The sequence below is a fragment of the Bombina bombina genome, chromosome 2 (genome assembly GCF_027579735.1).
Source record: "Bombina bombina isolate aBomBom1 chromosome 2, aBomBom1.pri, whole genome shotgun sequence".
In the NCBI taxonomy this organism is placed as follows: domain Eukaryota; kingdom Metazoa; phylum Chordata; class Amphibia; order Anura; family Bombinatoridae; genus Bombina; species Bombina bombina.
The window spans coordinates 523,497,495-523,516,525 of NC_069500.1; the positions used below are offsets into that span (position 1 = coordinate 523,497,495).

Sequence of the window (19,031 nt, forward strand, 5' to 3'; positions counted from 1 at the left end):
CCTGCAGGAGAACCCTCTAGAAAAGAAAGACACTGGTCTATGGTGGTAAAATGGATGAAGGTGTTATAATGTGAAGCATGGTAATATAATGATACATTGGTCCTCAGCTTCACACAGATGCAGACCATGGAGAGGGAAGAGCCAAGTATGTGCTTACTGGTGAAGGTGCTGGTTCAGTATTTGTTATTGATGAGAAGACGGGGAACATTCATGTGACAAAGTCTTTAGACCGCGAGGAGAAGGAGGAGTATGTACTGCTGGCACAGGTGGTTGATCGACTGACTCTTCGACCGCTTGAACCTCCCTCGCAGTTTATTATTAAGGTGCAAGACATTAATGACAACCACCCTGTATTCCTGCACTCCCCATACAGGGCTTCTGTACCAGAGATGTCCAATGTAGGTAAGGAAAGGGGTAAAATTATGTAAGTTTGAAGAAAATACTTGAATAATAAGTAAAGGTTTTTGTTTTTGGATGGTAGTTTGTATGGCTTCCTGTGTGATATAGGATTGTGGCAGATTAAAATTTTCAGAATTGAGCAAAAGATGTCAGAGTCTAAATGGCAGGAATAGGATATCTAAAAGAAATATATAATAGGGAAACAAGAAACTGATGATGTTCTCTAACTGCAGGAACCTCAGTGATCCAGGTGACTGCCAATGATGCTGATGACCCAACATATGGGAACAGTGCTCGTCTAGTCTACACAATCGTGGAAGGGCAGCCATATTTCTCTGTGGACCCGCAGACTGGTAAGGGGGAAGATAGTAGTAGTTCTAAGTGTATTAAAAGTGCCAAATTTAGAAATATGCAGTAGTTTGTAGTGCAATAGAAAACAAATTAATTGTTCAGAATAGGTCATATATTTTAAATAAGTTTATAAAATTTTGTTGACTAATGTCCTACAAAGTAATCTAAGAAGTCTGTAAGCTACAAATGTAAGGATAGCATTCATGGATAGCTATGAAGTTCATCTAATTAATTTCTAGTTCTCATTAGTGAGGATTTCCCAGCCAAGTTATAATGTGCTGGGGAAATGATCTCAGGTGTTTTAACCCATAGAAGAGATGTAGGCTGAATAACTATGGAATATTTATCTTGATCATATTCCCATGGTTTTCATTTACTAAACCATATACTATTATAGCAGACCCCCCCCAAAAAAAAAAAAATAGTTATAATGTAATTTAAGTCATTCTTAGTATTAATTCCTCAAAATTAAAAGTTATCTTTACTCTCCTTTGCTGCATGGAATGACAACTAGAAACATACCACATCTCCTTACCTAGAACCTCTTATTTAGTTAAGACAAAAATACAAGAGGAAACACAGAATTTTAATGGACATGAAACCATTTTTTTTCTTTCATGATTTAGATAGAGAATACAATTTCTTTCATGTAATTAGCAAGAGTCCATGAGCTAGTGACGTATGGGATATACATTCCTACCAGGAGGGGCAAAGTTTCCCAAACCTCAAAATGCCTATAAATACACCCCTCACCACACCCACAACTCAGTTTTACAAACTTTGTCTCCTATGGAGGTGGTGAAGTAAGTTTGTGCTAGATTCTACGTTGATATGCGCTCCGCAGCAGGTTGGAGCCTGGTTTTCCTCTCAGCGTGCAGTGAATGTCAGAGGGATGTGAGGAGAGTATTGCCTATTTGAATTCAATGATCTCCTTCTACGGGGTCTATTTCATAGGTTCTCTGTTATCGGTCGTAGAGATTCATCTCTTACCTCCCTTTTCAGATCGACGATATACTCTTATTTATATACCATTACCTCTGCTGATTTTCGTTTCCCTGTGGGCTGTTAGGCTCGCGGGGGCTGAAAATGCTTCATTTTAATGCGTCATTCTTGGCGCGGACTTTTTTGGCGCAAATTTTTTTTTCTGTTTCCGGCGTCATACGTGTTGCCGGAAGATGCGTCATTTTTGACGTTCTTTTGCGCCAAAAGTGTCGGCGTTCCGGATGTGGCGTCATTTTTGGCACCAAAAGCATCTAGGCACCAAATAATGTGGGCGTCATTTTTGGCGCTAAAAAAATATGTGCGTCACTATTGTCTCCACATTATTTAAGTCTCATTATTTATTGCTTCTGGTTGCTAGAAGCTTGTTCACTGGCATTTTTTTCCCATTCCTGAAACTGTCATTTAAGGAATTTGATCAATTTTGCTTTATATGTTGTTTTTTCTATTACATATTGCAAGATGTCCCACGTTGAAACTGAGTCAGAAGATACTTCTGGAAAATCGCTGCCTGGTGCTGGAGCTACCAAAGCTAAGTGTATCTGCTGTAAACTTATGGTATCTGTTCCTCCAGCTGTTGTTTGTACTGTTTGTCATGACAAACCTGTTAATGCAGATATTTCCTTTAGTACTGTTACATTACCTGTTGCTGTTCCATCAACATCTAATACTCAGAGTGTTCCTGATAACATGAGATTTTGTTTCTAAATCCATTAAGAAGGCTATGTCTGTTATTCCTCCTTCTAGTAAACGTAAAAAGTCTTTTAAAACTTCTCATTTTTCAGATGAATTTTTAAATGAACATCATCATTCTGATTCTGATAATGGTTCTTCTGGTTCAGAGGATTCTGTCTCAGAGGTTGATGCTGATAAATCTTCATATTTATTTAAAATGGAATTTATTCGTTCTTTACTTAAAGAAGTCCTAATTGCATTAGAAATAGGATTCTGGTCCTCTTGATACTAAATCTAAACGTTTAGATAAGGTTTTTAAATCTCCTGTAGTTATTCCAGAAGTTTTTCCTGTCCCTGGTGCTATTTCTGAAGTAATTTCCAGGGAATGGAATAATTTGGGTAATTCATTTACTCCTTCTAAACGTTTTAAGCAATTATATCTTGTGCCATCTGACAGATTAGAGTTTTGGGACAAAATCCCTAAGGTTGATGGGGCTGTCTCTACTCTTGCTAAGCGTACTACTATTCCTACGGCAGATGGTACTTCCTTTAAGGATCCTTTAGACAGGAAAATTGAATCCTTTCTAAGAAAAGCTTACTTGTGTTCAGGTAATCTTCTTAGACCTGCTATATCTTTAGCGGATGTTGCTGCAGCTTTAACTTTTTGGTTAGAAGCTTTAGCGCAACAAGTAACATCATAATTCTCATAGCATTATTATTCTTCTTCAACATGCTAATAATTTTATTTGTGATGCCATCTTTGATATCATTAGAGTTGATGTCAGGTATATGTCTCTAGCTATTTTAGCTAGAAGAGCTTTATGGCTTCAAACTTGGAATGCTGATATGTCTTCTAAGTCTACTCTGCTTTCCCTTTCTTTCCAGGGTAATAAATTGTTTGGTTCTCAGTTGGATTCTATTATCTCAACTGTTACTGGAGGGAAAGGATCTTTTTTACCACAGGATAAAAAATCTAAAGGTAAATTTAGGTCTAATAATCGTTTTCGTTCCTTTCGTCACAACAAGGAACAAAAACCTGATCCTTCATCCTCAGGAGCGGTATCAGTTTGGAAACCATCTCCAGTCTGGAATAAATCCAAGCCTTTTAGAAAATCTAAGCCAGCTCCTAAGTCCACATGAAGGTGCGGCCCTCATTCCAGCTCAGCTGGTAGGGGGCAGATTACGTTTTTTCAAAGAAATTTGGATCAATTCCGTTCACAATCTTTGGATTCAGAACATTGTTTCAGAAGGGTACAGAATTGGCTTCAAGATAAGGCCTCCTGCAAAGAGATTTTTTCTTTCCCGTGTCCCAGTAAACTCAGCAAAGGCTCAAGCATTTCTGAAATGTGTTTCAGATCTAGAGTTGGCTGGAGTAATTATGCCAGTTCCAGTTCTAGAACAGGGACTGGGGTTTTATTCAAATCTCTTTATTGTACCAAAGAAGGAGAATTCCTTCAGACCAGTTCTGGATCTAAAAATACTGAATCGTTATGTAAGGATACCAACATTCAAAATGGTAACTGTAAGGACTATCCTGCCTTTTGTTCAGCAAGGGCATTATATGTCTACAATAGATTTACAGGATGCATATCTGCATATTCCGATTCATCCAGATCACTATCAGTTTCTGAGATTCTCTTTCCTAGACAAGCATTACCAGTTTGTGGCTCTGCCGTTTGGCCTAGCTACAGCTCCAAGAATTTTTACAAAGGTTCTCGGTGCCCTTCTGTCTGTAATCAGAGAACAGGGTATTGTGGTATTTCCTTATTTGGACGATATCTTGGTACTTGCTCAGTCTTCACATTTAGCAAAATCTCATACGAATCGACTTATGTTGTTTCTTCAACATCATGGTTGGAGGATCAATTTACCAAAAAGTTCATTGATTTCTCAGACACAGGTAACCTTTTTAGGTTTCCAGATAGATTCAGTGTCCATGACTCTATCTTTGACAGACAAGAGACGTCTAAAATTGATATCAGCTTGTCGAAACCTTCAGTCACAATCATTCCCTTCGGTAGCCTTATGCATGGAAATTCTAGGTCTTATGACTGCTGCATTGGACGCGATCCCCTTTGCTCGTTTTCACATGCGGCCTCTTCAGCTCTGTATGCTGAACCAGTGGTGCAGGGATTACACAAAGATATCTCAATTAATATCTTTAAAACCGATTGTACGACACTCTCTGACGTGGTGGACAAATCACCATCATTTAGTTCAGGGGGCTTCTTTTGTTCTTCCGACCTGGACTGTAATTTCAACAGATGCATGTCTTACAGGTTGGGGAGCTGTGTGGGGGTCTCTGACAGCACAAGGGGTTTGGGAATCTCAGGAGGTGAGATTACCGATCAATATTTTGGAACTCCGTGCAATTTTCAGAGCTCTTCAGTCTTGGCCTCTTCTAAAGAGAGAATCGTTCATTTGTTTTCAGACAGACAATGTCACAACTGTGGCATACATCAATCATCAAGGAGGGACTCACAGTCCTCTGGCTATGAAAGAAGTATCTCGAATTCTGGTATGGGCGGAATCCAGCTCCTGTCTAGTTTCTGCGGTTCATATCCCAGGTATAGACAATTGGGAAGCGGATTATCTCAGTCGCCAAACGTTACATCCGGGCGAATGGTCTCTTCACCCAGAGGTATTTCTTCAGATTGTTCAAATGTGGGGACTTCCAGAAATAGATTTGATGGCCTCTCATCTAAACAAGAAACTTCCCAGGTATCTGTCCAGATCCAGGGATCCTCAAGCAGTAGCAGTGGATGCATTGTCACTTCCTTGGAAGTATCATCCTGCCTATATCTTTCCGCCTCTAGTTCTTCTTCCAAGAGTAATCTCCAAGATTCTGAAGGAATGCTCGTTTGTTCTGCTGGTAGCTCCAGCATGGCCTCACAGGTTTTGGTATGCGGATCTTGTCCGGATGGCCTCTTGCCAACCGTGGACTCTTCCGTTAAGGCCAGACCTTCTGTCGCAAGGTCCTTTTTTCCATCAGGATCTCAAATCCTTAAATTTAAAGGTATGGAGATTGAACGCTTGATTCTTAGTCAAAGAGGTTTCTCTGACTCTGTGATTAATACTATGTTACAGGCTCGTAAATCTGTATCTAGGGAGATATATTATAGAGTCTGGAAGACTTATATTTCTTGGTGTCTTTCTCATCATTTTTCCTGGCATTCTTTTAGAATTCCGAGAATTTTACAGTTTCTTCAGGATGGTTTGGATAAAGGTTTGTCTGCAAGTTCCTTGAAAGGACAAATCTCTGCTCTTTCTGTTCTTTTTCACAGAAAGATTGCTAATCTTCCTGATATTCATTGTTTTGTACAAGCTTTGGTTCGTATAAAACCTGTCATTAAGTCAATTTCTACTCCTTGGAGTCTGAATTTGGTTCTGAGGGCTCTTCAAGCTCCTCCGTTTGAACCTATGCATTCATTGGACATTAAATTACTTTCTTGGAAAGTTTTGTTCCTTTTGGCTATCTCTTCTGCCAGAAGAGTTTCTGAATTATCTGCTCTTTCTTGTGAGTCTCCTTTTCTGATTTTTCACCAGGATAAGGCGGTGTTGCGAACTTCTTTTAAATTTTTACCTAAGGTTGTGAATTCCAACAACATTAGTAGAGAAATTGTGGTTCCTTCATTATGTCCTAATCCTAAGAATTCTAAGGAGAAATCATTGCATTCTTTGGATGTAGTTAGAGCTTTGAAATATTATGTTGAAGCTACTAAGAATTTCCGAAAGACTTCTAGTCTATTTGTTATCTTTTCCGGTTCTAGGAAAGGTCAGAAGGCCTCTGCCATTTCTTTGGCATCTTGGTTGAAATCTTTAATTCATCATGCTTATGTCGAGTCGTGTAGAACTCCGCCTCAAAGGATTACAGCTCATTCTACTAGGTCAGTTTCTACTTCCTGGGCGTTTAGGAATGAAGCTTCGGTTGATCAGATTTGCAAAGAAGCAACTTGGTCTTCTTTGCATACTAAATTCTACCATTTTGATGTGTTTTCTTCTTCTGAAGCTGTCTTTGGTAGAAAAGTACTTCAGGCAGCTGTTTCAGTTTGAATCTTCTGCTTATATTTTCAGTTTTTTTCTTTATAAGATTTAAACTTTATTTTTGGGTGAAGATTTTTTTCAGCGGAATTGGCTGTCTTTATTTTATCCCTCCCTCTCTAGTGACTCTTGCGTGGAGATCCACATCTTGTGTAGTCATTATCCCATACGTCACTAGCTCATGGACTCTTGCTAATTACATGAAAGAAAACATAATTTATGTAAGAACTTACCTGATAAATTAATTTCTTTCATATTAGCAAGAGTCCATGAGGCCCACCCTTTTTGTGGTGGTTATGATTTTTTTGTATAAAGCACAATTATTCCAATTCCTTATATTTATGCTTCGCACTTTTTTCTTATCACCCCACTTCTTGGCTATTCGTTAAACTGATTTGTGGGTGTGGTGAGGGGTGTATTTATAGGCATTTTGAGGTTTGGGAAACTTTGCCCCTCCTGGTAGGAATGTATATCCCATACGTCACTAGCTCATGGACTCTTGCTAATATGAAAGAAATGAATTTATCAGGTAAGTTCTTACATAAATTATGTTTTTAAACAATTTTCAAATGTACTTATATTATCTAATTTGCTTCATTCTTATTTTATCCTTTGCTGAAGAAACAGCAATGTATATGGGTGAGCCAATAATATGAGGCATATTTGTGCAGCCAACAATAATCAGCTCCTGAGCCTACCTAGGTATGCTTTTCAACAAAGGCTACCAAGAGAATGAAACAAATTAGATTATAGAAGTAATTTGGAAAGTTAAAGGGACAGTCAACACCAGAATTTTTGTTGTTTTAAAAGATAGATAATCCCTTAATTACCAATTCCCCAGTTTTGCATAACTAACAGTTATAATTATACACGTTTTACCTCTGTAATTACCTTGTACCTAAGCCTTAGCAGACTGCCCCCTTATTTCAGTTCTTTTGACAGACTTGCATTTTAGCCAATCAGAGCTGTCGTCATGGTAAATTCACTTGCATGATCTCAATGTTATCTATATGAAACACGTGAACCAATGCCCTCTAGTGGTGAAAAACTATCAAAAAGCATTTAGATTAGAGGCGGCCTTCAAGGTCTAAGAAATTAGCATATGAACCTCCTAGGTTTAGCTTTCAACTAAGAATACCAAGAGAACAAAGCAAAATTGGTGATATAAGTAAATTGGAAAGTTATTTAAAATTACATGCCTTATTTGAAACATGAAAGTTATTTTTGGACTTGACTGTCCCTTTAATTAAAATTGAATGCTTTCTCTAAATTATGAAAGAAAAGACACTGCATCGGGTAGCGGTGGTGCCGATCATTGATTGTGGGTGGGGGGCCCATTGCTGGAGGGGGGAGGGATTGCTACACTGCAGAAAAATTTCCACAATGAGAGCAGGAGGGAGGGAGAGGGAGGACCTAAAGTGGAAAGGGATAATTAGAGAGGAGAGGGGGGCCCCAGAAAAAGATCGCTTGGAGGGGGAAGGTGGGATAGATGAGGTTGGGGGCACTACACTACAGATTTTTTTTTAAGTAAATAAAAACATAAATGTATAGGAAAACTGTGTACCGGTAGGCAGCTGCCAGTACCTAAGATGGCGGACACTAGTTAGAGGAGGAGGGTTAGAGAGTTGTTTGGGAGGGATCAGAGAGGTGGGAAGGTAAGGGGGGTAATCCTACACTGCAGACATTTAAAGGGACAGTCAAGTATAAATTAAAGGGCCACTGTAAGTAAATATTTTCTATGCCTGTTACTAACTAACTACCCCAAATACGCTTTTTATCAATAGCATTTCATTAACATATCTCTACCGTATATCAGAAATCTTGTCTGCAAATTTAATTGTTTTCCAAACCCACTCCGTGGGTATCCTTTGCTCTGTACCAATCCGTTTACAATACCTAGGTTTCAAAATGGCGCTTTAAACACAAAGTTATTGGTTTAAGTATTTTGAACACACAGCGCTGAAAATAGTGGGCAGGATAACGTGACATCATCGGCGAATAAAAGATATAACTTTTATAACGTTATGAAACTTCGTTTTGGAGAAAATATAGGTCAGTAGGTTTTAATTAATGTTTATTAACTTTAATATGTTAGTTGTTTAGCTTAAAAATTCTAACAGAAAGTAATCCTTTAAACTTTCATTATTCAGATAGGACTTTTAATTTTAATTGACTTTCCAATTTACTTTTATCATCAAATTTGCTTTTTTCTCTTGTTATTCTTAGTTTAAACTAAACATAGGTAGGCTCATATGCTAATTTCTAAGCCTTTGAGGGCTGCCTCTTATCACATACTTTTTAAATCTCTTTTCAACACAAAGAGACAGAAAGTACACGTGGGTTATATAGATAACACTGTGTGGCACAGGGGGTTATTTAAGATCTAGCACAATACAATGCTAAATTTAAGACAATAGATAATAAATAGTCACAGTCATGTGATCAGGGGGCTGGAAGAAGGTTCCTAGATACAAGGTAATCACAGAGGTAAAAAGTATATTAATATAACTGTGTTGGTTATGCAAAACTGGGGAATGAGTAATAAAGGGATTATCTATCTTTTAAAACAATAACAATTCTATGGTTGACTGTCCCTTTAATTAAATACATTTAATAAAAAAAAAAAAGACTGTCTGCCAATACCTAAGATGGTGGTGACCAGGGGGAGGGAGGAAAGAGAGCTGTTTAGAAGACATCAGGTAGGGATCAGGTGGGAGGTTAATATCTACATTTAGGGGCCTATTTATGTAAGTGCGAGCAGACATGATAAGATGTAGCGTATCATGTCCGCTGCACATTGATATATGCCGACAGTATACGCTGTTGGCATTTATCATTGCAGAGCAGGGGTGTCAATTAACCCGATCGTATTCGATCGGGTTGATTTCTGTCCACGGCCTCAGAGCAGGCGGACAAGTTATGGAGCAGCGGTCTTTAGACCGCTGCTTCATAACTTCTGTTTCCGGCGGGCATCAAGTTCCATATGGAGCTTGATAAATCGGCCCCTAAAGCTAAACTTAACCTTACAAACTACCTGATTAACCCCTTAACTGCCATGAATTTCAGAAGTTAGTTGTGCAGCTGCAATTAGTGTCCTAATTACCAAAAAGCAATGGTAAAGCCATGCATGTCTACTATTTTTGGACATAGGGGATCCCAGAGAATCTTTTACATTCATTTGTGTTATGACTCCACAAGTGGCATGTAAATAGTTCCAGTGAAACCCCAAAGTTTGTGAAAAAGTTAGCAATAATAATTACCAAAAAGCAATGGTAAAGCCATGCATGTCTGCTGTTTCTGAACAAAGGGGATCCCAGAGAAGCTTTTACATTAATTTGTGTTATGGCTGTACATCATTTCAGGGAAAACCCCAAAGTTTGTGAATAAGTTAACCATTTTTTAAATATGATCGCATTTTGCAGCGAAATGGTGGCATGAAATATAACAAAATGGGCCTAGATAAATAGCTTGGGTTGTCTACTAATATATATATATAGTTTTTATAGGTAAATTTAAAAAAAAATAGTTCTGTTTAAGTGGAGTGATGGCAAAAATGTTAAAAATTATCTGGTCTTTTGGGCAAGTTTTAGTCTGAGATGCCTGGTCCTTACGGGGGTTAAAGGGATTTAAAGGTTAGCATTTAGATGTGCATGAATAGATTTAAATTTCTTCTACAAGATACGACGAGTCCACGGATTTCATCCTTACTTGTGGGATATTAACCTCCTGCTAACAGGAAGTGGCAAAGAGCACCACAGCAGAGCTGTATATATAGCTCCTCCCTTCTCTCCACCCCCAGTCATTCTCTTTGCCTGTGTTAGTAATAGGAAGAGGTAAAGTGAGGTGTTAGTTTTAGATTCTTCAATCAAGAAGTTTTTTATTCTAAATGGTACCGGTGAGTACTATTTTCCTCAGGGAGATATGGAAGAAGATTTCTGCCCTGAAGTAGATGATCTTAGCAGATGTAACTAAGATCCATGTTGGTTCCCACAGAGCTTCTGAAGGTAGTGCAAGAGAAATCTTCAGTGTGGAGAACGGTTTCATGCTACATGCAGCATTGAGGTATGTTCAGTCTTTTATTTCTGAGGAGACAGAACTGGCTGACATTTTTTCCCTGCAAGGGAAGGGGTAAGCAGTAGACTTGTACACTGAGGGTGTTACTGAAAATCCTGTGTTTATACATTTTGCTTGACACTATATTGGGCTGGACACTGGGAGAGGCAGCTTGACATTTTTTATTTTATTCTAAAGTCAGTAGGGCTGCAGTTTTTATTAAGAGCTTAAGGGGACCACATGGCTTATTTTCAAACCGCTTCCCATGCGGTTAAACAGACTGTTAGGACGACGTCCATGATGGGCGGGGCCTATTTCATGCGCTCAAATGCGCAGTTTACTCTGACTGAGAAGGCAGCAGGCATTAGCTCCAGTGGGGCCTAAACTTGTCACCGGATCGTTGTCGAGTCATATTGCAGTACCTTGAGGGCAGGTAGACGCCACAGCAGAGCTGTGGCGAGGTGCAGGGGTCATTTTTTTCAGTTAAAATATATTTTTTGGTTAAAATGTCTCTTAGAGGTTAAATTCACCCTTTTCCTATAGGGTGCAATAATTTTTGGGCCAATTGAATCATTATATTTAATTGTGTAGCGTTTTTTAACGTTTTAAGCAGAGAAAAAAGTGCGCGCATTTTATTTCTTAAAGGCGCAGTACACATTTTTCTAAAAGTTGTTTGAATCAATAAATGAAGTGATCTACGACTATTGTGGTTATTTACTAGTCTGTTCAACATGTCTGACATTGAGGAAACTAATTGCTCTATGTGTTTAGAAGCCATTGTGGAACCCCCTCTTACTTTGTGTACCTCTTGTACTGAAAGGGCCTTACAATGTAAAAAGCATATTTTAGGTAAAGAAAATGTGCCTAAGGATGATTCTCAGTCTGAAGAGAATCAGGATATGCCATCTAATTCTCCCCAAGTGTCACAACCTTTAACGCCCACACAAGCGACGCCAAGTACCTCAAGTGCGTCTAATTCTTTTACTCTGCAGGATATGGCTGCAGTTATGTCAACTACCCTTATAGAGGTATTATCTAAGTTACCAGTGTTACAGGGTAAACGCAGTAGGTCAGGTATTAATGTGAATACTGAATCCTCTGATGCTTTATTGGCAATTTCCGATGTACCCTCACAGGTCACAGGTGAGTTGGGGGTCAGGGAATTGTTGTCTGAGGGAGAACTTTCAGACTCAGGAAATATGTTACCTCCGAAAGATTCGGACGTCATGTCCTTTAAATTTAAGCTTGAACACCTCCGCCTGTTACTTCGGGAGGTTTTAGCGACTCTGGATGATTGTGACCCTATTGTGATACCACCAGAGAAATTGTGTAAAATGGACAAATATCTAGAGGTACCTACTTACACTGATGTTTTTCCGGTTCCTAAAAGAATTTCGGAAATTTTAAAAAAGAAATGGGACAGACCAGGTATACCGTTCTCTCCTCCTCCTAATTTCAAGAAAATGTATCCCATATCAGACACCATTCGGGACTCTTGGCAGTCGGTCCATAAGGTGGAGGGAGCTATTTCTACCCTGGCTAAGCGTACAACTATACCTATTGAAGACAGTTGTGCTTTCAAAGACCCTATGGATAAGAAGTTAGAGGGTCTTCTAAAGAAATTATTTATTCATCAGGGTTTTCTTTTACAACCAACAACTTGCATTGTTCCAGTTACTACTGCAGCAGCTTTTTGGTTTGATGCTCTAGAAGAGTCTCTGAAGGTTGAGACCCCTTTAGAGGACATTTTGGATGGAATTAAGGCTCTCAAGCTAGCTAATTATTTTATTACAGCTGCCGCCTTTCAAATTGCTAAATTGGCAGTGAAAAATTCAGGCTTTGACATTTTAGCGCGTAGAGCGTTATGATTAAAATCATGGTCTGCTGATGTGTCATCAAATTCTAAGCTCTTAGCTATTCCTTTCAAGGGTAAGACCCTATTCGGGCCTGAGTTGAAGGAAATCATTTCTGACATTGCTGGAGGTAAAGGTCACACCCTACCTCAGGATAAGTCTGTTAAGATGAGGGGTAAACAATATAATTTTCGTTCCTTTCGAAATTTTAAAGGAGTACCCTCTGCTTCCTCTTCCTCCACAAAGCAGGAAGAGAATTTTGCTCAGTCCAAGTCCGTCTGGAGACCCAACCAGGCTTGGAACAAAGGTAAACAACCCAAGAAGCCAGCTGCTGCTTCAGAGACAGCATGAAGGGGCGGCCCCTGATCCGGGACCAGATTTAGTAGGGGGCAGACTTTCTTTCTTTGCCCAGGCATGGGCAAGAGATGTTCAGGACCCCTGGGCACTGGAAATCGTGACCCAGGGGTATCAACTAGAATTCAAGGATTTTCTCCCAAGAGGGAGATTTCTTCTTTCACGATTGTCTGTAGACCAGATAAAAAGAGAGGCGTTCTTACATTGTGTAGAAGACCTCTCTACTATGGGAGTAATTCGTCCCGTTCCAAGACTGCAACAGGGACAGGGGTTTTACTCAAATCTCTCCGTGGTTCCCAAAAAAGAGGGAACTTTCAGACCCATTTTAGATCTCAAGTGTCTAAACAAGTTTCTCAGAGTCCCATCGTTCAAGATGGAGACTATCCGAACAATTTTACCAATGGTCCAGGAGGGTCAATATATGACTACCGTGGACTTGAAGGATGCATACCTTCATATCCCTATTCACAAGGATCATCATCAGTATCTAAGGTTTGCCTTCCTGGACAAACCTTTTCAGCTCGTGGCTCTTCCCTTCGGGTTGGCCACAGCACCCAGGAGTGGCGCCTTATCTGGACGATATTTTGATTCAGGCATCGACTTATCATCTGACGAAATCTCATACAGACACAGTGTTGTCCTTTCTGAGAAGTAACGGTTCGAAGGTGAACCTAGTAAAGAGTTCACTAGTTCCACATACAAGGGTTCCCTTCTTGGGAACTCTGATAGACTCTGTAGACATGAAAATATTTCTGACGGAGATCAGAAAATCATAAATTCTAAATACTTGCCGAGCCCTTCAGTCCAATCCTCAGCCATCAGTGGCTCAGTGTATGGAGGTAATTGGTTTAATGGTAGCGGCAATGGACATCATTCCGTTTGCTCGTCTTCATCTCAGACCACTGCAGCTGTGCATGCTCGGACAGTGGAATGGGGACTATGCAAATTTATCTCCTCAGATAAATCTGGATCAAGAGACCAGAGACTCTCTTCTTTGGTGGTTGTCACCGGATCATCTGTCCCAGGGGACGTGTTTCCGCAGACCCTCGTGGGTGATAGTGACAACGGACGCCAGCCTACTGGGCTGGGGTGCAGTCTGGGATTCCCTGAAGGCTCAGGGTGTATGGACTCAGGTGGAATCTCTACTTCCAATCAATATTCTGGAATTGAGAGCAATATTCAATGCGCTTCAGGCATGGCCTCAGTTGGCTTCGGCCAAATTCATCAGATTCCAGTCGTACAATATCACGACTGTGGCTTATATCAAGGAACGAGGAGTTCCTTAGCGATGATAGAAGTATCCAAGATAATTCGTTGGGGCGGAGGCCCACTCTTGTTATCTGTCGGCAATCTACATCCCAGGAGTAGAGAACTGGGAAGCGGATTTTCTAAGTCGAGAGACTTTTCATCCGGGGGAGTGGGAACTCCACCCGGAGGTGTTTGCTTCACTGATTCTCCGATGGGGCAAACCGGAATTGGATCTGATGGCATCTCGACAGAATGCCAAGCTTCCGAGATACGGATCCAGGTCGAGGGATGTTCACGCCGAACTGATAGATGCCTTGGCAGTGCCTTGGTTGTTCAGCCTAGCTTATGTGTTTCCACCGTTTCCTCTCCTTCCACGCGTGATTGCTTGGATCAAGCAGGAGAGAACTTTGGTAAATCCTGATCGTGCCTGCGTAGCCACGCAGGACTTGGTATGCGGATCTAGTGGACATGTCCTCTCTGCCACCGTGGAAACTTCCTTTGAGACAGGACCTTCTCATTCAAGGACCTTTCCAACATCCAAATCTAAATTCTCTGCAGCTGACTGCTTGGAGATTGAACGCTTGATTTTATCTAAGCGGGGATTCTCAGATTCGGTCATTGATTCTTTGATACAGGCACATAAGCCTGTCACTAGAAAGATCTATCATAAGATATGGCGTAAATATCTTTTTTGGTGTGAATCCAAGGGCTACTCATGGAGTAAAGTTAGGATTCCCAGGATTCTGTCCTTTCTCCAAGAAGGATTGGAGAAAGGGTTATCAGCGAGTTCCTTAAAGGGACAGATTTCTGTTTTGTCAATTTTGCTTCACAAACGTTTGGCAGATGTTCAGTCTTTTTTGTCAGACTCTGACCAGAATTAAGACTGCATTTAGACCAATTACTCCTCCCTGGAGTTTGAATTTAGTTCTTAGAGTTCTTCAAGGGGTTCCGTTTGAACCCATGCATTCCATAGATATTAAATTGTTATCTTGGAAAGTTTTGTTTTTGGTTGCTATTTCTTCTGCTCGTAGAGTTTCGGAGCTTTCAGCGTTACAATGTGATTCGCCTTATCTTATATTTCATTCTGATAAGGTGGTTTTGCGTACCAAACCTGGATTCCTTCCTAAGGTTGTTTCTAATAAGAATATTAATCAGGAAATTGTTGTTCCTTCCTTGTGTCCTAATCCTTCTTCTAAGAAGGAGTGTCTGTTACATAACCTGGACGTGGTCGGTGCCTTGAAGTTTTACTTGCAGGCGACTAAGGATTTCCGTCAATCATCTTCATTATTCATTTTTTATTCTGGAAAGCGTAGGAGTCAGATAGCTACGACTACCTCTCTTTCTTTTTGGCTGAGTATCATCCGCCTGGCATATGAGACTGCTGGACAGCAGCCTCCTGAAAGAATTACGGCTCATTCTACTAGGGCTGTGGCTTCCACATGGGCTTTTAAAAACGATGCTTCTGTTGAACAGATTTGCAGGGCTGCGACTATGTCGTCTCTTCATACTTTTTCCAAATTTTCCAAATTTGATACTATTGCTTCTTCTGAGGCTGTTTTTAGGAGAAAAGTTCTTCAAGCAGTGGTGCCTTCCGTTTAGGTCCCTGTCTTGTCCCTCCCGTTTCATTCGTGTCCTGTAGCTTTGGTATTGTATCCCACAAGTAAGGATGAAATCCGTGGACTCGTCATATCTTGTAGAAGAAAAGTAAATTTATGCTTACCTGATAAATTAATTTCTTCTACAATATGACGAGTCCACGGCCCTCCCTGTCATTTTTCAGACAGATTTATATTATATTATTTTTTATAAACTTCAGTCACCTCTGCACCTTTAGCTTTTCCTTTCTTTTCCTAAACCTTCGGTCGAATGACTGGGGGTGGAGGGAAGGGAGGAGCTATATATACAGTTCTGCTGTGGTACTCTTTGCCACTTCCTGTTAGCAGGAGGTTAATATCCCACAAGTAAGGATGAAATCCGTGGACTTGTCGTATCGTAGAAGAAATTAATTGATTAGGTAAGCATAAATTTACTTTTTAAATAGAAGCATTTTTTGCTATACCCATGCATTAGCAAAAATGCTTCTAGTAAAAGTTATTTTACCATTTATGGGGCATATGTGCATATGTTGTGAATGCCTTATGCACCAGCATTTAAATACTGCACCTTCTCATAAGGCCAACAGGGGCTTGTATGATACAAATAAAGTCTTCACTGACACAGTACTCCCCACAGCCAGTATCATGATCCTCTAGTCACGTGTAGCATATGTGTGTATTCCAATGAAACAGTAATAACTAGTTCTAGAAGCATTTTTGCTAATGGAAATACATTGCATAATGCTTCTATTTAAAAGTTAAATGAACCCATGCACCTTTCAATTTTGACCTTTCTTTTCCTTTAAAGGGACAGTCTAGTTAATATTCAACTTTCATGATTCAAATAGGGCATACAATTTTAAACAAATTTCTAATTTACTTTTATCATAAAATAGATTTTGTTCTCTTGGTATTCTTTGTTGAAAGCTAATCCTAGGTAGACATGTGCTAATTCCTAAGCCCTTGGAGGCCACCTCTATCTCAGTGCATTTTGAAAGTTTTTCACAGCTAGACAGCACTAGTTCATGTGTGCCATACAGGTAACATTGTGCTCACTCCTGTGGGGTTATTTATGAGACGGCACTGATTGGCTGCAATGCAAACCTCTCATAAGTACTGAAATAAGGAGGCAGTCTGCAGAAGCTTAGATTCAAGGTTATCACAGAGGTAAAAGTATATTAATATAAAAAAATAAAAGTAACCATGTCTAGAAGTCTCCCATTGAAAAATGTTGTTTTTGTGGGGTGTTTTTTTTTTCTTTTTATATTTAATTTAAAATTTACTTGAAACCTTTAGGGTCTTAGTGATGGGAAGAATATGTCAAATTACTATGTTGTAGTCAAAATTGTTGTATTCCTGAGTTATAAGCATCTAGAAAGTCAAGTGTATTGGAACAAAAAGCAATAAATGAAATATGGTGTGCATGCATGTGTGTTTATATGTGTATTTGTGAATGTGTGTGTGACATAGCTGGCTAAGAAGATATATTCATTTTACCCCATCTATATTTGTGCAAGATATGATAACATTTTTGATTTTGAAAAGTTCAACATAACTATAGTTGTATTTGCCCTGAGTATACCTCAGTTATTGAGAAAACATTGTGATTGCTTTTTTATTTAATAATGAGTCACAAGCATGTTGTAGCTTCTTAAAGGGATAGTAAACCCAATATTTTTCTTTCAAGATTCAGATAGAGCATGCAATTGTGAGCAACTTTCTAACTTACTCCTATTGTCAATTTTTCTTTGTTCTCTTGCCCTTTTAAGGGCAATGCCCATCTAAATGCCCTTTTCAGGGCAATGGGGAGCTTAGGTTTTTTTAGTTAGGGTTTTATTTGGGGGTTGGTTGTGTGGGTGGTGGGTTTTACTGTTGGGGGTTGTTTGTATTTTTTTTACAGGTAAAAGAGCTGATTTCTTTGGGGCAATGCCCCGCAAAGGCCCTTTTAAGGGCTATTGGCAGTTTAGTTTAGGCTAGGGTTTTTTTTTATTTTGGGGGGCTTTTTTATTTTGATAGGGCTATTAGATTAGGTGTAAATATCTTGTAATTTGTTTTTTATTTTGTGTAATTTAGTGTTTGTTTTTTTTGTAATTTAGGTAATTGTATTTCATTTATGTAATTGTATTTAATTTTGGTAATTTATTTAATTGTAGTGTAAGGTTAGGTATTAGTGTAAGACAAGTTAGGTTTTATTTTACAGGTAAATTTGTATTTATTTTAGTTAGGTAGTTAGTAAATAGTTAATAACTATTCTACCTAGTTAAAATAAATACAAAGTTGCCTGTAAAATAAAAATAAACCCTAAGCTAGATACAATGTAACTATTAGTTATATTGTAGCTAGCTTAGGTTTTATTTTATAGGTAAGTATTTAGTTTTAAATAGGAATTATTTAGTTATTAATTGTAGGTTTTCTTTAGATTTATTTTAATTATATTTAAGTTAGGGGGTGTTAGGGTTAGGGGTTAATAAATATAGTATAGTGGCGGCGACTTTGGGGACGGCAGATTAGTGGTTAATAAATGTAGGTAGGTTGCGGCGATGTTAGGGACAGCAGATTAGGGGTTCATAATATTTAACTAGTGTTTGTGAGGCAGGAGTGCGGCGGTTTAGGGTTTAATATGTTTATTATAGTGGCGGCGATGTTGGGAGCGGCAGATTAGGGGTTAATATTTTTATTATAGTGTTTGCAATGCGGGAGGGCCTCGGTTTAGGAATTAATAGGTAGTTTATGGGTGTTAGTGTACTTTTTAGCACTTTAGTTATGAGTTTTATGCTACAGCTCTGCAGTGTAGTGTAAAACTCATAACTACTGACTTTTACGAATCTTGCGAGATAGGCTGTACCGCTCACTTTTTGGCCTAAAAAAAAAAGCTTGTAATACCGGCGTTCAAGTCCCATTGAAAAAAGACTTTATGAAAATTGCATAAGTTGATTTGCGGTACGGCCAAAAAAGTGTGCGGGACATCTGTACCTTCAAGACTTGTAATAGCAGCGGTAGTAAAAAAGCAGCGTTATGAGCCTTAACGCTGCTTTTTTACTCATAACGCAAAACTCGTAATCTAGCCGTAAGTTAGGCACAGGAGTGCTTTATTGCGGCTATATTTTTCACTAATGTTCATAAAAATGTTATACACAATTAGTGCTCAAGACACATGCAGGGTCCAGAGTATTCTCTGACGTTTATCAAAAGAAATATGTAAATTTAATAATAGAAGTACATTTTTTTATTGTACATTCTATTTAGACCTTGAAAGTTTAATTTTGTCTTAACAACAAAGTCACTTTGTATGCAGTAAGTAAACAGGAGGCGCTATACTACACACAATACTGTATCTGATCCAGAAAAAGAATCAAAGTCACACGGGAAGCTCCTCTTCTTAAGGTGCTGAAAAACCAACATGTATCTACAAGGTAAAAACAAAAGGGCGCCTCATGGTGTAGACTGTGTGGTTTATGAAACA

The 19,031-nt window shown here is 39.1% G+C and overlaps 1 protein-coding gene across 1 annotated transcript in view; it reads left to right on the forward strand.

The window, feature by feature from the left end:
* The window catches only part of CDH24 (cadherin 24), a 118,439-nt gene that overhangs the window by 4,183 nt on the left and 95,225 nt on the right, over window positions 1–19,031 (forward strand). Inside the window, exons 2-3 of the mRNA XM_053702302.1 lie at window positions 108–402; window positions 633–752. Of these exons, the coding sequence (XP_053558277.1) occupies window positions 108–402; window positions 633–752 (415 nt within the window). The remainder of the gene's footprint in view (window positions 1–107; window positions 403–632; window positions 753–19,031) is intronic.